Here is a 19,323-nt window from a genome sequence, read left to right on the forward strand (position 1 = left end):
CACCTGGACCTGCAGAAGAATCTGAAGGGGGAGCCAGTGACCCCTTTTCTTCCCTGCTAAGCATATGGGGCTCTGTCACCCGTCGTTCTGGGGGACAGACATGGCTTGGGGCAGCAGAATCCTTCCTGTAGGAGGAAACCCATGTCTGCGGCCACCTTCTCCCTGTGCGATCCCACTAAGTTGCTTCTTCCTAAGCCTCTGCTCACGCGTACAATGGCCCCAACCCTTAGAACAGCTGGGAGGGGGGCGTGGCTCTGCGGTGTGTGTCGCTACTGTGTGTGACTGAGGGTGGGGTGGGCTGGGGATGACAGGCTCTCAGTCTGCCCGGGCGGCCTCGCCGTTCCATCTGAGGACTGTTTGCCAGTTCCTCCGAGGCTGTCCAAATACTGGATGACCTTCGTGTTTTCAGTCTTGCCAGCACCACATTCTCTGCTGCAGGTGGAAAATGGGAGCCGACAAATGAAGCACAAAAGGGGGATGGCAGCAGAGATGCAAAACAACAAAAGGTGCAGGCTGAGTGTCACCACATTCCACCCCTCAGCCAGGACAGACAGGTGGGGGGTGGCTTGGGGCTGAGGCGAGGGGGGTGCTTAGCAGGTGCAACCTACTGTCCTGCGGAGCCTACTCACTGCCTGCAGATTTGCACATAAAGTCCCACCAATTAATTCTAAGAAGGCTTAATTACATGTGTGAGACACAGACCTAATTATGTGTATATAGACAGAGAGACAGAAGGGACACTTACGTGATTAGCATAGACTGATATTCACAATCTGCAGGGAAGAAAACAGCAACAGGAAGATGTAATTAGGAAACACTTAGGAGCTAGATATTTGACATCACCCTAGCCAAATCATTCTCATCTCCCTGCATCCCACCCAGCTTGGAGAGTGGCCACAGCAGCCCATGGAGGCCAAAAACCCAGAATCCTGTGGGGTCCACGGACATATGTCTAACTCTGCAGCATATAACCATGTAGAAAAAGGGCCAGGAATTTACCAGCCACTCCATTTTTACCAGCCCTGTCCCATAAAGCTCCCTAGTCATAAAAACCATAAAGAGCAATGGTAATAAAAATCACTTCACAGGTTACTGTACCACAGGGCAGAGATCATACTGGGAATAGTTAAGTGTTGCCTTGAGTTCTGAGACAGGGTGTGAGGCAGGGCTAGTATTTGTCTCTGAGTCCTCGCTGAGTGGGGGTACCTGGTATTAATGTCACATGCTGCTGCCACTCACATTTAGCAAAGATCTTGAATGGGTGGTGTGCAGTCAGGGTTGGGATTGGGTAGCACATGGTTTTAATATGTGTGGAGCCACAATGGCAAAGGAATTTTCATTGCCCACCCCTCAGCCCCCTCAGCCCCACCCCACACACCCATGAGCATGTCGTGGTAGGCGTTGTCCGAGAGGGAGAAGAGGTGGGGCCGCATCTCTGTGCACTTCCTGCCTTTGTACGCGTTGACCATACCGGCCCTGTAGATGGGCAGCGACATATAGGGATTGTCTCATGCAGATCAAGTCCGAGTAGGTCCGGAGGGAGGAAAGAAAGATGGTTAATTGCCTTTCCTTGGTGTCCTCTTCCATCCAGGGCCTGGCCTGTCATAGAGCAGCCTGGAGAGAGAGGGTGGTATCCTCTCTGGGGGCAAAATCTATGTCTTGAGTCTCTTCTATTCAGTAAGCAAAACAAGTCTTCTCTTTAACATATACTTGTTTCATTTTCTTTAGGTTTAATCATTTGTATAGATAACATAGTCACTGTATGGACAGATACACAGCAGAAATTCCCCCCAAATGTTCAGTACTGGCCCCCCCTCCTCCCACAGGTAAGCACTGCTAGTTTCTAATATCCCCTTCTACGGTTTTTGATGTACCTACAAATACACTCAGAGCCACATACTGATCCCCACCCCTTGTTTTTAAAGCAAAAGATAGCATTCTCTACTGCTTTATGTCTTGCTTTTTCCATTACCGTATCTGGGGGATTTTCCATGGGAGTCCACAGATTTCTGGGGTGCCTTGACAGCTGTGGTGTCCTCGCTGCATAGGCACCATCGCCTATGCAGTGAGCAGCTGGGTTTGATCTGCTCTTAAGAAGAGACACCAGCTTTTCTTTCCAACCCAAGGCAATTCCATAAGGAAATCATTCCATTAAAAAAATTCATAAAAGCCAATGAGGTAGTCAGATTATTAGAGGGAGTGTCAGTGAGGGTGGGAAATGGCTGAATCCTTGGGTCCCCAACTTCCCTTCTTTTTGGACACTTGTTTGGACCCGATGCCTCCTCTCTGTGCCCCTGTCAATTCAGCTTTGAAACCTTCCACTTTGGTCCAAGTAGAAATAAACACACACCACCACAGCTTGTCCTTAGCATAGCTGCAATCAATTGAGTTTTTTAAAGGAATCTTATTATATAGAAAGTGATCCAAGGAAAGAGAAGCAGAGAGGAGATACAGAGAACCCACTTGCCCAGCCGAGAGTATGACACACAGTGTCTCATCCCGGGACACCAGCCGCTGAGTCGCTCTGTCATTCCCGCCCTGTCTGAGGGGCCTGGGGTGAGGCAGACGGGAGTCTGGAAGCCAGTTATGTCCCTGTTTTGGTCAGAATGAAAAGGAGAGAGTCTCTATTCCCCTGTGCTGGCAGGAGGGACGTAAGAAGGAAGCAGCTGGGCTGTGGAGTGGCCCCTGCCTACCAGTGTCACTCAGAGACCTGTACTTTAGGAGGAGCCTCCCTGTCCTGGCCCCTCAGGCCATGCTCCACAGCACCCGCAGCCCCTCAGCCCAAGGACATGGTGAGCCTCCCGCAGGGAACAAGGGCCTGGCTGCAGGGGAGCCCCAGGGAAGCTGCAGCCCCAAGCTTGGCCATCAAGCCTGCACGGATGTTCTCAGACCAAGTTCCGTACCTGAGGCCCAGTGATGCCCCCACTAGCCTGTCGGCCCGCAAATGTCCCCAATAGCTTTCCAGAGATCTTCCATGCCTCCTGGGGCTACAGTGCTGCAGGGAACCTGAACCTGAAACTAAAGAAACATTGAACTAGGATGAGAGGAAGCAGCCGTCTTAGCTGTCACCATAAATCCAGGGAGGGCAAGTCCCAGTGACCCCTGACCTTGATGTCAGGCCCTCACGCCAACTATCCCTACCAAATAGGTATCTTTCCTCTTAGGTAAAGCTAGCTAGAGAAGCACACACCCAAACTTCCTTACATCTCTTGCTGAGTGTGGCCACCAGCACCTGCAGGAAGCCATCATTCTGTCTGAAGAGTTCCAGGACGGGACTGATGGTAACTTACTTTGCGCATCTTAGCACAGTGCTCAGTGCTTGTTGAATGACTGAATGACTGGATGGTTGGATAGAATGGAGAAAGAAAGGAAGGAGGGAAAGATGGAAGGATAAGTGGATGGCTGCGTGGACAGGGAATGACATCTAATAAGGCCATATGAAGTAGTCAAGGAGAAAATGATGTTTTGATTGGAGAGTTTGCAGGGGTGAAATGGGAAGGAAAGTTCTGGATGACATCCTCAGCAAAAGGTATTTCAGCTCCCTGTGGAGATGGTGCCATCACTGAGATGTTGAAGGCTTGGCATGGAAATAAAAACATGTCAAAAACATGGTCCCAGCCCTTGCCTATCAGGAGAGGGACAGAAGATCTGCAGCCACCCTTTCCTCCCCACCCGCAGCCCCAGGTGTTCACATAGATCCTCATGTTGGTGTAGCGTTGGCACAGATTGTTCAGGACACTGACCTCATTCAAGAAGGTCATGTCCACCATGTCACTTGTCTGGCAGAATTTAGGTGGATTCATCTGCTGGACATCATCCTTCTTTTTAGTGACAGTCTGGGGGGTGGGCAAGACACAGTAGCACGTGAATTAGGAAATAGTACCATCACAGGCATAGTGGCATCTGGCCCAGGGTACCACACACTCTGGTGTCCCAGAAGCAGCTAGAGTCAGGTGTCCAGTGGGCCCACCTCCTCGTCCACCATGGCCCCTGTGCAACTTGGGAGAGGGAGGAACTTCCACTTCTGAGGCCATATGAGCCCTACTGCCTCCTCCTTAAAGTATGGAGAACAGTAGCTGCTTTGGCTTGCTGCTAGGAGAATTACATGAACTTAAATGTGATTGTGTAAAAATGCAAACTATGAAGTTCCCTCCCTACATTCAGAGCACCTCTGGCCTGGACTTGTCTTCCCACCAGTCCTCTCTGATAGCTCATCAGAACTTGCTCTTTGATCTCAGGGACGCTTTGCAGAGACGTGACTCTTGGCTGTCTGCCTTGAGAATTAGTTGTGCTTTCTAAAGGGCAGTGGACTTTTTCATGTAAAAAAAGAGACAATTCCCTGCTTCCATCAAACCATCCTGCAGGATAAAATTGAAAGCAAGCAAACAAACAAGGCAAAAAAAAAAGACAATGAATGTTGAGCAGTAGATGCATCAGGGTGAAAATATTACAGTGGTCAGAGTCTGGAGCTCCTGTGCATTGTGGGTAAATTCCATCCCCACTCTGCACCCTGATTTCCTCATCTGCAAATGAAGCTCTTAAGTTCCAGCATCTGGGACCAAAGCTCAAGACAAGGGATCCAGAAAGCAATAACTTTGAGCAGCCTGCAGCCTGAGATGTGAGGTCTGATCACATACTGGGATTTCTGGAACTCTTAATAATTTATGAGCCCAACAGGCAGATAATTTGAAACCTTGACAGTTCTGGAAAATCCTCCCAGTAATGGTCACCAACAGTCACCACACCCCTAGTAAATCAAGCTGGGTTTTTATTCAGAGTCCATTGCTGGTAGTTTCCAGATCTCTGGGCCTCGCCCACAGGCAAATACTTCTCTTTCAGCTCTGGTAGAGGAATGGAGGCCTCTGTCTTTAGCTTAGAAACCAGGTGAGTTGTCCTTTCTTTCCCAAGCCTGGCTGGATGGCGTCTCCACTGGGGATGCTCACAGAAGGTGAGTGCTGTCCTTAAGTAAGTGGTGCCCTTAAACTGCATCCAAACGGAAGCCGCTGGGGCTCCACTCACATGTCCATCATTCCTTGCAGCACTGTCATGCTCTGCCCTTCTGAGAAGTAGGTTCTCCTGAGAATGAAGCTTGACTTTCATAGTAACCCAGCTATGGACTCATCTCTCTCCTGCCACTCTCCTTGAAAGGACACAGGGCACAAAGGAATGCCAGCTGCTCTTAAGTTCTGATCATGGAAGGTCTCTGGCTTCTTTTATTCCAGAATTAACCAAGGATTGACCTCATACTCTGTCTTTGCAGCCCACCATGGAAAGAAGGCATGGTAATGTGAGGGGGCACCGGGGTGTGAGTCAGATACAGCGAGGTCTGAATCTGAGTGTGTCATTTGTGCTGTCTTTGTGACCGTAGGTATGTTACCTAAAGTTTCCTTGATCTCCTGCAAAATAGGGTCAATCAATCCTACTGCAGAAGGTTATTGAAAGAATTAGGCAAAATGTCCAGTGCCTCACCAGGTACCTGTGGCAGGGTAGGGATTTACTAAGCCAAATTTTCTGTCAACCCTCTCAATTCACCCCAGTCCAACACAGTGTGGACTACAGAGAGAGTGGTGTGCTGGCAAGCCGACTGTATGAGGGGGGACAGTTCCTGATTTGTACTGTTTGTCACTTCCCATCATGTAAATATTTCCACCATGGCTGATGTCAAGCTGCCAAAGGCTTGACCACTGGCAGAGTCCCTGAATGTGTAGTTGGGTCCTTGTAGGCCAGGATAAGCCGGCTCCAGCTCACCATCACTGTGCAGCAGGGGCTTGGGAGCCATTTGTTGCTCGTGCAGGTTGGCTGGGCTGTTGTGCGCCCTGTGTCACATTCGTCATGCCATCACGGGCAAATAGCACAACTACTGATGGGCATGATGCTCATTCCCACTCTTAGAAAATAGATTCCACATGAGAGCTGTTGAGACTTTAACTCTCACAAAGTTTCTTTTACGTGCATGCACTGTTTTAGAGCACACAGAGGACTTTCATGACTCCTGTTATGTTTGAATCTCTATTTTGAGAGAATCAAAGCTTGGAGAGGGACATGTCTTGCCCAGGACCATGCAGTTTGAGTGTGGTTGAATCTGAACTTGAACCCAGCACACAGGACTTGGAGGCCTGTGCGCTTCTTGTCACTCTGCCTCTTGAGCGGAAGTGTGGACAGCAGAGCCTGGGCATCTGCTGCTCCCAAAGGTCAGGCTCCTCCTGGAGGCTGTTCCCCACTCACCTGGTTGGTGACCATCTTCATGGTGACCTGGTTGCCCTGCTCAGACTGGATCTCCCAGCAAGGAAGCCCTCCTCCTCCTCTTTGACCCAGCAGGAGCTTTCGATGTCATCAGGCTTGCTCCTGGCCTCCATCCTCTCCTTTTCTGGAGGAGCCAGGAGGGGCATCGGGTCCACGTTGTCCCCACATTCACCTTTGTACCCACCAGGCATCGTGGCTTGGCTGAGGGAGGAGCAGGAGGTAACCCGGGTTGGGAACCAGGACGCCCCTGGCTGCCATGAGGAGAGCAAGGGCGGTTTGCCGAGTCTGGCGTATGGGCCAGGGCGGATGCCCCGGAGGCAGGGGTGCTTCCCGCAGGTCATTTTGGATGCCTTGTGCCATTAGGTCTTAATAACCGAGAATAAGAACTAAGCTAATAAATCCTCAGAGCCACGGATCTTGACTAACCACAAGAGACATCTGCATTGGTCACCTCCTATGTCCCTCAAATTAAGGCTGTGAAGCCGGGGTCGGGAAGCTCATTTTATGCAGGAGAAGACAAGGCCCAGGAGAGGGTAAAGCAAGGATTTTTAACCATAAAGTGGGACAGGGAAACAATTACCATTTTCACGTAAGGGTTTTCACTTTCCTTTAAGGTACAAACAGAGGCCACAAGGCACAGTAAAACCAGCACTTCTGTGGTTTGTCCCCAACAGAAATACTGCTGTTCTGCTTCCATTTTAATGTAGTTGCAGACACCTCAAAATATTACTCACCCTCGTGTCAACTTTGACATCAGGGTCTTACTAGACCCTCAGTTAGATGTTGTTATTTAAATCCAACAAGGAAATATACTTTTAATTAGTATATCAAAAATTCGTTTTTAAATTTTTGATAACTGTGTCTTAAGACCACTGGTTTTCTCTGTAACCCTACGTAGTTTATTTTATGCATTTAAAGACTAATCTGAGCCGAGGTCCACAGGCTTTGTGAGATGCTTAGTGAGTGCCTGGCACAGAATGATTGCCTGGGTTTAATGATCACCTCTCTCCAGATGAGGCCAGCCTAGGGTCAAGCCTGGGCTTCTTGGTTTCAGAATCCAGACAGTTTCACCAAACCACCAGGAAGGAGAAGTGGGGACTCAAAGTAGCAAAGAGACAAGTCAGAGGTAGTCCCAATTTATCTTGGGGAAGCTTCTGGAAGGCTTGGGGAGTGCGTGGTTCTGAGCCCCTTTGCCAGCAGTGCTATTTTCAAGGCCAAGAGTACAGCCTCCACCTTTAAGTAAGCTACCTAGAAATGGAGAGTCTCATGACTGTGCCCCGAGGCCCTGGCTGCACCAAGCTATGCTCGGGGAAGCTCCAGCTCTTCCGGCGAGGGGCCCCAGGGTTTCTAGAAGAGGCTGATCCAAGTGGTGGAAGCAAAGTGAGACACGTCCTCCTCTTCTCTTCTCCCCCTGGGGCCCAGCTTAGAGCGTTCTGGCTTCCCCAACCACAAAGCTGGTCCATGTCACAGAAAGTGAGAATGAGAAAAGGGACAGAGGTCCTGTGCCATCTGCTGATGTCTGTAGTCCACTTGAACAAAATGTGTTAAATTCATGTAATAAAATGCATAGGAGCACCAACGAACAAATGACATTAAAGTATAATTAACAAAATAGTAAATCTGCATGATATGGTAATAGGTGTACTTCTTTACTAACACGTCAGATAACACAATCTCACAGCAGGTCCGATAACCACTGTAGTTTTGAAGTAACAGTGAGAATTAGCAATCTTTTGAGTTCTCTGCAACAGCTGTAATAAGATATGAAAATGTTGGTGGCTTCTGTTGCTGACAAAGTCTTGTACAAGTAATACAATTGTGTTTAAAAGGGGAGGAAATGATACAGTTCAGTTAAAGGTAGATCCCCAAGCCGGGATCAGAACCCTGCCTTATCCCTCCTGAGTCCCATCACTGGGGAGCATGGGGCTGGGAGTTCTTGGTTTCTGCCAATAGCTTCCAGCAGTCTTTGCCCAGCATCCAGGAGATTTGGGTCTCTGCTCTGCCACAATTCACCTTGGGCTGCTCAGCGGCCACGTTGGGCCTCCACCACCCCTTTCTGGAAGATACGATTGCCCAGAATAACTTCCTTTTGTCATATGTTGTCCCTGGTGGCTCAGTTGCCTTGTCTTTTTGCTCTCATTTTCCTGGTTCTGTTTAACATAGATGGAAGTCACCAGGGAAAGGAGACCAAAATCCACATGAAAAGAAAATGCACATATCAGCAAAATCAGATTAACATGCACTAGACTTGTCATTAAAACAACTGCTGGTGTCTGCGGGCTGGGTTAGTTTTTAATTGTTCTGATGGGGGATGAAGGACCAGAAATCCTCCTTTGTTTATTCCTATTAGGTTGCCTATATATATATATTTTTTTTTAATGGTGGTTTTGCTGTGAACCATAAGCTAAGGTGTCATTGCTATGTCCCGGCCTGGTGGCGCGGTTGCCTGGGGTGCAGATTCCTGGGACCAGGCACTGCCTAGCAGGCCACGCAGGCCTCTGACACCACGTCCCACCCCATTCAGTGGCCACCAACCTCCTACTCAGTGTGATCCCACTTCTCAGCAGCCCCTGCATCTAAGCCACTCCCATCCCCCACCAGACAACAGCTCTTTCTAGGCATCTTTGATAAGCAAGACCCACTTTGTAAAAAATCATGAACCACAAAACAGAAAATTCAGCTCATGGAATGCAAAAGCTAAAAGGGGCCTTAGGTGGAAGAGAAGCATTACAGGGTGTGGGAAGGGCTGGTATTGAAGCCAGCATGGACCCAGCATCCTCTCTGTCCACTCATGGAAGGAGGCTCCTGCAGTGAATGGGGGCTGGTCTGGGTTCAAATCCCGGCTGTCTCACTGTGGAAGGCAGCACGAGTCCCAGCAGCCGTCTCCTCGCCTGCAGGTCGAGGGCCCGTGGAGTGTGGAATGAGAAGCCCACTCTGCAGTCCCAGAAAATGCTCATCCCCTGTTCCACCTGATAATCTCTCATCATTATAACCACGTTCCTCAGGCACACCCCTCCCATTTCCATGGGCCCCAGCATGCCCTGTAGTACCCACCTGAGACCACACCAGGAGAGACTGAGTGTCCAGCAGAGGCTGGCCACTCCCTTTTATATCTGCCCAACAGGTCTGAACCAGCAAAATGATAAAAAAGAAAAGAACTCCTCAGGGTTCCAGTAGCGCAGCTGGCCTCACCTCCCCAGGCCTGACTGGATGCTCCCGGGTCCCTTGGGGGCATCAGCGAGGGCCCTAAATCTGGGACATTTGCCTTCCTCCCATTGCCCTTGTGGCAAACTGATGACCTCAGCCCCCGGGTGCAGGTTTTGGGCAGAAATGGAACAACTAGCTAATGAGTTTTCCTCTTAAAGTTGTAACTGCACTCATGGAGGGGACTGACTCTCAAGGATTAAGGCATGGGTTGACTCCTCGAAAGCATTCAGCACAGATGAGCCTGAATAGCCAGTTGGTTTACCCCTTTACGTGGTCACATCGGAAGACCCATCTTCGCTCTTCGGACCCCGGCCATGGGCCCCTTCCAGCCTCCCGCGGCCAGCAGAGGCCATGACGCATCACGGGGCGGTGCCAGCTTTGAGGTCTAAAGCCCTGCCTCTAGTTCCTCCATGGTTTCCCCTGCATTTCGTGGCCTTGAGCAAGTCCCTGCTCTCTCTGGGCTTGCCTTTCCCATCTGGGAAGTGGGATGAATGGACCCTAAGGGTCCTTTGTACCCTCTCAAGCTTGGAGATGGCCTCTGGCTCTGGAGGGAGGAGCTGCCTGCGGACTTCCTTACTGGTATCTGCCATCACTCCTGTCTCCACCCCCAGGTCCCTAATTCATTTTTTTTTAATTGAGAAAAAATTAACAACATAAAATAAACCGTTTAAAGTGAGTAACTCAGTGGTATTTAGTACATTCACAATTCTGTGTGACTACCAACCCCTTCTATCTAGTTTCAAACATTTTCATCAGCCCAGAGGAAACCAAATATCCACAAAACAGTTTCTCTCTCAGCTCCCTGCAGCCACCTATCTGCTGTCTTTTTGGTTTTGACTATTCTGGGCATTTCTCATGAATGGAATCATACACTATAGGACATTTTGTGCCTGCTTCTTCCATTTAGCCTAATGTCTTCAAAGTTCATCCCTGTTGTAGTTCATTCCTTTGGGGCCATTGCATATAAATACCACAACTTCTTTAACCATTATTCCATTGATGCCCATTGGATTGTTCCCACTTTTAGCTGTTGTGAATAGTGCTACTGTGAACCTACATGTACATGTATCTGTTTGAGCACCTGTTTTCAATTCTCTGGACATTTACCTAAGAACGAAATTGCTGGATCATTTGGTAATTCTGTCTGGCTTGTTGAGGAACCACCAAACCATTGTCTACATTGGCTGCAGCATTTCACATTCCCACCAGCAATTCACAAGGGTTCCAATTCTCTATATTTTCACCAACACTCATTTACCTTGTTTTTATTATGGCCACCTATTGGGTGGGAAGGGGTATCTCACTGTGGGTTTTATTTATATTTCTCTAATGACTAATGATGTTGAGGATCTTTTCATATTCTTGGTCATTTGTATACCCTTAGAAAATTGCCTATACAAGTCTTTTGCCCATTTTTAAATTGGGTTGTTTGTTTTCCTGTTGTTGAGTTGTAAGAGTTATTTATATGTTTTAGATACTAGATCCTTATCAAATACATGATTTACAAATATTTTTTCCCATTCTGTAGGCATATTCACTTTCTTGATTATGTTCTTTGATGCACAAAATTTAATTTTAATGAAGTCCAATTTATCTATTTTTCTCTTTTGTCACTTATGGTTTGGTGTCACATTAAAGAAAACACTGCCAAATTCAAGGTCATGGAGATTTGCCCTTTGTTTTCTTTTAGGAGTCGTATGGTTTTAGCTTCTATGTTTGTGCCTCACTTCACTCTTAAACGAAAAAGGAACCCACCTGAGTGTGGAGCTGATGTCCTTTTTTGTCCCTCTGGGTTTAGGCCTAGGAAGCATCTCCTTTAAACCTAAAGAACCTTTTACTTAGTACATATTAATGTTTTGCATGTGCTTTCTATTATTATCTGATCCCTACAGCATGTTATTGTATCTTGAAAATTGGAATCCTGCAATGAAGAACCCTATTAATGAGCAATTATGACATCTACCTTTACTAGCACCTGCTCTGCCTGAATACTTCACACCTGAGAATGAACCGCACGTCTCCCGTGCTCGGCCTCAGTTTCCCCAAAGGTAAAACAAGATTTTGGCTGAGAGGTACCTGCAAGCATGGCTGTTGTCAGTGTTGCTAATTCCTACCAAACATCTCCCCAAATGGGGTTGTTTTTAATTTCCTTAGCAGCAGAACTTCTAATGGGCAGGTGCTTGTGTAGATGTCTGGTTTGTAAACAGATGAAAGTGGAGCTTCTCTGGGAAGAGCAGGGGAGGAGGCCTCTGCACTTCCCACCCTCCTTGAGGCCTTTGAGGACAATACCTAAACACCCAGGAGAGGCTGCAGGGGTGGCCCTTACCTGGCAAACAGGGCCTGGAGTCCATCCTTGGTGTGCCCCACCCAGGGTGCTTCTGGCTTATTCCCACGTGGTCCTCATCCTCTGGCCAGTGAGAAGGGGACCCTGCCCCACTGTGATTGTGAGAAGGATGGTCCCTGGCAGGAGGTTTCAGTCTGGGCCCCAGCAGGAAAGAGCACACTCTCATGGGTTCATTGCCTAGAATTTAATGAAGAGCATATTGACTAAGGGAGGGCAGGGTTAAGGGATATGAGCAGGGCATGGTGAGGTCACTGCTGGAGGGGTGATAGGAAAGCCACCACGCCACGGACATGGCTGTAGGAAAAGCATGGCCCTCGGGACGGCATAGCTACTTTCTCATAGACACTTTCTCTGCCTTCGAGGAGTTTGCTCCATTGCCTGTTGTCCTCAGGGGCAGAAACACTGAGCTGAGCACTGTAAGGGGAGACAGACTGGGGAGAGCAGAGGAATCATGGGAGATAAAGGTGGACAAGTGGTGCCACCATCAATCCCGTGCCTCTGCCCCTTCTGCCAGCCTGAGGACCCCATACTCAGGGCCCGTGGAAGGCCCCCCAGTGCCAGGACCAGGGACCAGAACCTCAGATGGAACCGAGTTCTCCGTCAAGGTATGTTGAAGTAAGTCAGACCAGGTCTGGGGCCCGGAAGCCAAAGCTACAGATTTCCTACTGTGTGCAGGCCCTGAGCTGGGAACCAGAAGCTCCTGGGACACACCTTCTTTCTATGAAGTGAATCTCCAGCTATGGAAGCTTTCCCAGACTGCACGAGCCCCCACTATTGAACATCCAACAGTCATTCTTCCCACGCATTTATTGGGCAACAAAAAGGGCAAGCCTACTGCTTCTGAGGCTGGGCTGCCCCTCCATGATGCCGCATTCCCAGCTGTTGTTTGCTGCTTTGGAGGAAGGAGGATCAGTACCCTCCCCGGAGGGTTGCCGGAAGAAGCCCTGGCAGGTGGAGGGAAGTTCACAGTGTGCTCCTTGAAGATCAAACATGGACATGGAGACTGAGCCCAGAAATAGCCCCTTGGAATTCTGCAGGGTCATCTCAGGGAGGGGAGAGCCTGGGCAGCCCTCCCTTGCAGGCTCTGACATGGAAGATGGGGCCAGAGACAGGCTCCTTTGAACACAGTGCTCTAGAATTGGGGCAGAGACACGTTGGGACCCAGAACAAGCCCAGCTTGAAAAGTCTCTGATTCCAAGCTAACTGGAGATTCCCTAATTAATTGTAGTTCTGCGGGATCCCAGAAATACAGTGGTCAAGGCTGCTGAAGATATATTTCTCCAGCTGCATTTCTTTCTTTTTCAACTGCATTTAGGCTTATATCTCAATGTGATTTCATTTGGCACTAAAGTGCCATTCTCATTTTATTATCTTGAAAATATATAAATCTAAGTATCTAAAAATCTTTTCAACTTTTCATCCCCCCAGCATCATTCTTCTTTGTCATGAAGTATTTATTCTTATTTTTCCAAAGGAGAAAGTCTCTTTCCTTTCTGTTAATCTCCCAAGGTCAAATAAAGCCCAATGTCTGAAAAGCTCAGGTGAATCAAAGCCCAGCTCACCTGCATAATCTCTCATCTATCCGCCCATCCACTGCCCATCCATCCCTCCCCCACTCATCCAGCCAGCAGCCAGCCAGCCATTCAGCACAGATTTTCGGTGCTCCCTCTGGGGCCAGGGCCGGGGCCAGAATGAACCTTGGCGTGTTCTCCTGTACTCCGAGAGGACAGTGTGGTCTCCACCCGCCATCACAGGGAATGGGACAATCGTATTGGACACACAGTACTGTCTTGAATACCTACCTCACTTCCTTATCTGGGATGATGATATCATCTACCTCACACACTGTTACACAGGAGAGTGGTAACACTGCACAGAGAGGCCCTGTGTGGTTATTAGAGCCTAGCTGCTCAAGCACCTCCAGCTGTGAGGTCTAAGTTCCTTGCAGCATGGGCCCTGGCTGGTTTACTCCTGCGCCTCGCAGGGACCGGCACAGAGCAGGTGCCCCATAGCTGCTCCTGGATGGAGCCTTGTCCATGACCTGGCTGCTGACATCACATGGCACCTGGTGAAAGCTGCCCGTGACCCTGGACTCCGGGTACTGCCATCCATTGTTTCCAAGAAAGAGGTGATTCTGTAGACTGCTCCCACACCCCCAGAAAAGGAAACGCTCAGAACAAGCAGTGGACAAGAACATTTAGGAACATGGTGTTGGGCCAGCCCATACAACAGGACACACTTTTAGGAAATAACTATTGTATTGAGGGATGCAGGCTCGGATTTTACTGGCAAGACCTCAGACCTGATAAATCATCAGTCTTTGGTTTCCCTTTGCTGCCTTCTCACCCCACCTTTTTCTTTTCTTAATATCCCCTTTCTTCCTTATCTCCTGGGTCTGGGCCAAATAGCATCTACCAAGAATCTGAAATTAGCTCCTTAAGGGAAATTAAGGTTTCCCCAGACCCTGGGGACTTTCTGACACAAATGTGCACACTTCACACACACATTTGCAGGCACAGACACAGAGACAAACACATGCACACAGGCCAAGGATGTTGACAGCTGCATTCATCAGGGGCCAGTGGATTCCCAAGGACTGACCTCAAAGCACAAAACCTTCCCTGAATTCCCCAAGGAACTGTGACATCAACTCTCCAGATCCAGGATTCTTTTTTTTTTAACCCTTTTTATATTAATAATATAATGACTAGGCATTTACAAACACCCAGTTATGTGCCAAGTTGGGGGAATGGTGGGAGCAGTTGGCCAGGGATATGGGTAACAAACGGGTGCCCCAACTGTGGAGGATTTGAAACAATAACGAACACTGAGTAGAGCTCATTCTGCTTTATTAGCGTCCTGTGCTGGCCGCTGTGAACCGGGTCGATGGGGAATACGCCTCCCTGCCGGGGAAGACATCTCTCCCCTCAGCCCACACTTGGAATATCACTGCAAGTAACAGTATTAATGATACTACAAGAACATGAAAAGCGTGTCCTTAAAGCTGAAGGAAAGAAATTCTGACACCTGCTACAACATGAATGGACCTTGAGGACATTATTATGCTCAGTGAAATAAGCCTGTCGCAAGAGGACAGCGACGGAAGGATGGTACTTACACGAGCTCCCTGGAGGAGTCAAACTCAGAAACAGCAAGAAGGGCCACTGCCAAGGGCCGGTGGTCGGAGTGTGGGCAGTTAGTTTAAAGGATAACAGTCTCAGCTTGGGAAGATGAAAAGATTCTGGAGATGGGGGATGGTGGGGATGGTTGCAACACAATGCCATTGTACTTAATGCCACTGAACTGTCCATTCAAAACTGGCTAAAATGGTAAATTTTATAGTATGTGTATTTTACCACCATAAAAGTAAGCAAGCAAGAAGTCAGGCATGATCCCAGCACAGGGGGGACACTGAGGCAAAGATAGGGCCACACAGACCAGCCTCCCCCATTGTGGAGCCTTGGGCAAGTCACGCTCCCTGTCAGCCTCTTCAGCTGCCCACTCTGAGAACTGGGATTGGTAATTTCTATGTTAGAGTCAAGGTGGGTTAAACAGACCAGGTAAACAAGCCCATCTGGGTCATTCAGTCACGAGAAGTTAATGTAGGAGTTTGTTGCAGAAGCGATGTAGGAAAGTGCCTCCAGCCCAGTGGGCCACTGGCCCTGTGGTCAGCCCAGAGAAGAGGGTGGGTGACCCAGTAGTGGGCCCAGTGAAGGGAGGGTCTGATGGAGGAAGGAGCTGGGAAGGGGAGGCGGATGCCAGGCTTCCAGCCTGGGTGGACAGGGAGGCCCTTACACAGCATTGGGGCATAGGAGTGGGGAGGACGATGGACTTCTGTTTGAAGACTTGGATTCCATCCAAAGTGCTTTCACCCTGCTTGTCTCCATCCTTTGGGCAGTGACTGTGGGTGCTGTTGTGGTGAACTGATGATATTTATTCAGAGGATGCCGGCTTGATGCTTGTCTTGGGAAGAGTATTGAGCAGGCCCACCAGACCCCCTGGGTGATGGAGGAGGGGCTCCCCTAAGCACAGCAGGGGTGGGGCAGAGCCTGGCTCTGGGGCCAGCATGCCCACTTCTGCACTCAGCGAATATAATGAGCAGTGACTCTTCCTGGCGTTGGGCATGAGGTAGTGAGTAAAACAGCACCCCAACCCTCATGGAGCTTAGATAGTTCTGGGGGAAGGGATGGAAAGCAAACAAGCAAGTGAATGTGTTGCATTTCAAACGTAAACAAGTTGTGCTGGGGAGAACAGCAAAATGAAGTGGGCTGGATGGGAATGCGAGTTGGGACAAGGTTCCATTTTAGATGGGCTAAACCAAAAATTGTCTCTTAAAAACTAGGAAGGATGGAAGGGAGGCACAGGGAACAGCAGGTGCAAAGGCCTTGAGAACAGCATGGGTCTGATTGGTTTGAGGGTCAGTGAGGAGGCCAGGTGGCTGGAGTGGGGGAGTGGTGGGAGTGAGGTCAGGAGCAGGTGGGCTGCGGTGGGGGCAAGGCACCGCATGAAGGGGCTCTTGAGCCCTGGAGTATGTAAGCAGCAAAGTGGTGTAAACTGACATGCATGTTTAAAGGACTCCCTTCGACTATGTGTGTGGAAAAGCCCAAGCGGGCCTGGACCAAAGCAGGGAGGGACAGGTGTGATGGGGTCCCAGGCAGAGGAAGGTGAGCCTTCTCAGATGCCTTGGGCAGAACAGAGAAGCTTGGGGCAGTCCCTCAAAAGCCTTGGATCCTGCAGGGTCAGGCCTCCTAGAGGTTATCTTGAACCCCCTCTTCTGATGCCACCACTCATCAGTCACCTCAGTTTGGAACCACAGCATCAGCCTGTGCACCTCTGTCATTGTCATCTGTCTTGCCAATGGGTATCAGCCCCAGGCAAGTTCTCTATGAATTCAGTGTGACCAAAGAAATTGACAGCAAAATGTTCTTGGGGTGAAAGGGTTATACCCAACTTATTTCCAGGTAGCAGGTCAGTCACTAAAATCCCATTCACTCAGAGCAAGTCTGTATGCAGCAAGCTGGTCTCTGCCTCTGAGCCCCTCTGTCTACACAGCCGTCCTCTGGGCCTCTGTCCTCGGTGCTGCCACCACTCCAGCCTCTGCTCTGCTCTCCTGCAGCCTTGCAGCCCTGCCACCATGTCACGATGTCATGCCCAGAGCACTGGGTGGAGCTCTTTATATAGATAGAGTCAACAGCCATGTATTGCCCACAGGTGTGCAGTGAGCTAGTCAACCAGGGCCAGGTGAGAATCTTGGCCACAGGAACTCTCATTTTATCCACATCATCCATCACCACTCCAATGGGTCACTGTATCCTGCCCCAGCTCTGAACCACTGGCCTTTGCTGCATCCCCACCTCAATGTCCTTCATGGCCTCTAGACCGGCTGTGCAGGCAGAGAGGCCCAGAGGACGGCTGTGCGGTCAGAGAGACCTGGTTGAGGGTCAAACCCTGAACTCCATGCTTCACCTGCTCAAAGCCCTGACTGCTAGGCACCCCTCCTCTCCTGTAACCAGAGCATCCTGCGATCAGAGCTCCTTGTCCTCTCACTGCCTGGCAGCCACCAGCCATGCCTATCTGCTGGCCCCTCCTGCCCACTCTGGAAAGAGTCCTCCTCTTCCCTGAGGCAGGCCTAACTATTCTAAAATGGCCACTAAGAATGGCTATTGATTTTGCCAGGTGGGATTGTGTATTTTGGTTTTAGTTTTCAAGTCTTTATCTGTTAGAGATTCATTCTGAGTATTTATGAGATTTCCTATAACACATGCCAACAAAAATCAATAAATTTAAAATTTAAATGTTGGGGGAGGAGAAATAAGATTGTGTTGGTAATTGCTGAGCCAGGGTGACAAGAATTTGAGGATTCATTTGGACCATTCTCTCTAATTTTATGGATTTGAAACTTTCCATAATAAAAATGTAAAAACAAGGTGAATCGGAGCACAACCCTGCTGAAGCCTCCAGGGGCTCCCTGCTGCTCTCAGGACAAAGTCCAAACACTTTCAGAGTGAGTAAGAAGGTGGGGTGCCGCTCACTGACGCTGAATTCCTGGCTCATGATGATAATAAAAAGCACCAGATTTGTAATCAGTTTTATCATTGGTTTAAAATCCCCTACAACAGTGCAACCTCTTACTGCCTGGATCAGGGTGGATGGCTCCTGCTGCCCTGTACACAAGGCTGTCTTTGCCCTGGCACCTGACCCTGTTGTCCCTCTGGCAGTCCTAACAGCCTCTGTTCCCAGGGGAACATGGCCATTTTTCTTGCCTCAATGCCTTTTCCTCTGCTGTTCCCTCTTCTTGGAGTATTTTTCTTAGGTTTTTCACCTGCTATGTCCTGCCTTCTTTGAGGACTTGACTCCAGTATCACCTCCTCCAGGAAGCCCTCTCTGACTTCCCGAGTCCTGTGTTGTCTGAGCTGTGGTTCTGCCCCTGCTCTACCCATTTCTGCTCCTGATAGGAGGGTAGGGACCAGTTTATCTTGTTCACTGTTGCATATCAAGGCTCCACATATAGTGGGAATTCAGTATTTGTTGGATAAATACATGAAATTTGGTTCCTATTTCCATTTCAATACAAAACAGACCCATTCTCACTACCACCCAATCTCCTTGCCTGCCATAGGAATAAATACATGCTAACTGCTCAACATCAACTTTAAGCCTGATACACCAGTTTTAGGAAGAGACCACTCAATCTAGCCAGATTCCAGAAACTGTTACCACCCAGAATGCAAACCCTTCCCTGGAGGGAGAGGCCCCCTGTCCCTCACCTTTTCATCTGAGGGTCTCAAAGGCTGAAGCCCTAGGCTGCTACAGTCTTAACTTCCCAAAGTCTACCTGGAGGGGCAGCTCCTAGGAGGCCTAGGCTGTGTTTTCTGAGGTTCCACCTGTACCTTGTCTGGACATAAGAATCACCTGGAGAACTTGGGCCTCTGCCTAGACCAACTCAGTCAGTCTCTGGGCCTGGGGCCCAGGTGTAGGGTGTTCAGCACTCCCCACATGATTCCAATGTGCATCCAGAGCTAAGAACCATCGACGTGGATCAGAAACCCGCCCTGTGGGGAAGGGCCAAGTGCCCCTAAACACCTGCCAACTGCTGAAGGCATTTAAGGTCTACCAGGGGCTGGAGACTGCAGCTCTTTTGCCAGGTGAGTCGGGACTGGGTGGGGGCCCTGTCTGCATGGGAGAGAGTGCCAGGGGCTCCTGAGGTGGCTGTGTGTTCCCCAGTCCTCTGACCAGACACCTTGCTCTCAGGCAGTGAGCCACGAAGCTATTTGGGGGCCCGGCAAGGCTGCTATGGCCTTGCCCCTCTCAAAGCCTGCCCAGCGGGGCACCTCCTAGAAGGCCTAGGCTGGGTCTTTCCTGTGGAACTCAGCCTTGCTTTACACAGACTCGGCCCTGGGCTTGTTTCCCGGGTGGGCAAGGAGGATGTGGCCGTCATTGGGTATCTGTTCATTCTGGTAGGTGTGGGGTCTGTGGAGTCATGTCCAACCCCATGGCAGCCTGTAGATCTGTGTGCCCTGCACGATGGC

The 19,323-nt window shown here is 49.5% G+C and overlaps 1 protein-coding gene across 1 annotated transcript in view; it reads right to left on the minus strand.

The window, feature by feature from the left end:
* The window catches only part of MYH16 (myosin heavy chain 16), a 39,288-nt gene extending 32,854 nt beyond the window's left edge, over nt 1-6,434 (minus strand). Inside the window, 6 exon segments of the mRNA XM_073214261.1 lie at nt 339-432; nt 746-773; nt 1,379-1,507; nt 3,626-3,836; nt 6,226-6,278; nt 6,281-6,434. Coding sequence (XP_073070362.1) covers nt 339-432; nt 746-773; nt 1,379-1,507; nt 3,626-3,836; nt 6,226-6,278; nt 6,281-6,434 — 669 coding nt within the window.
* Between the last annotated feature and the right edge of the window lie 12,889 nt (nt 6,435-19,323).

Source organism: Manis javanica, chromosome 10, assembly GCF_040802235.1.
Source record: "Manis javanica isolate MJ-LG chromosome 10, MJ_LKY, whole genome shotgun sequence".
Lineage (NCBI taxonomy): Eukaryota > Metazoa > Chordata > Mammalia > Pholidota > Manidae > Manis > Manis javanica.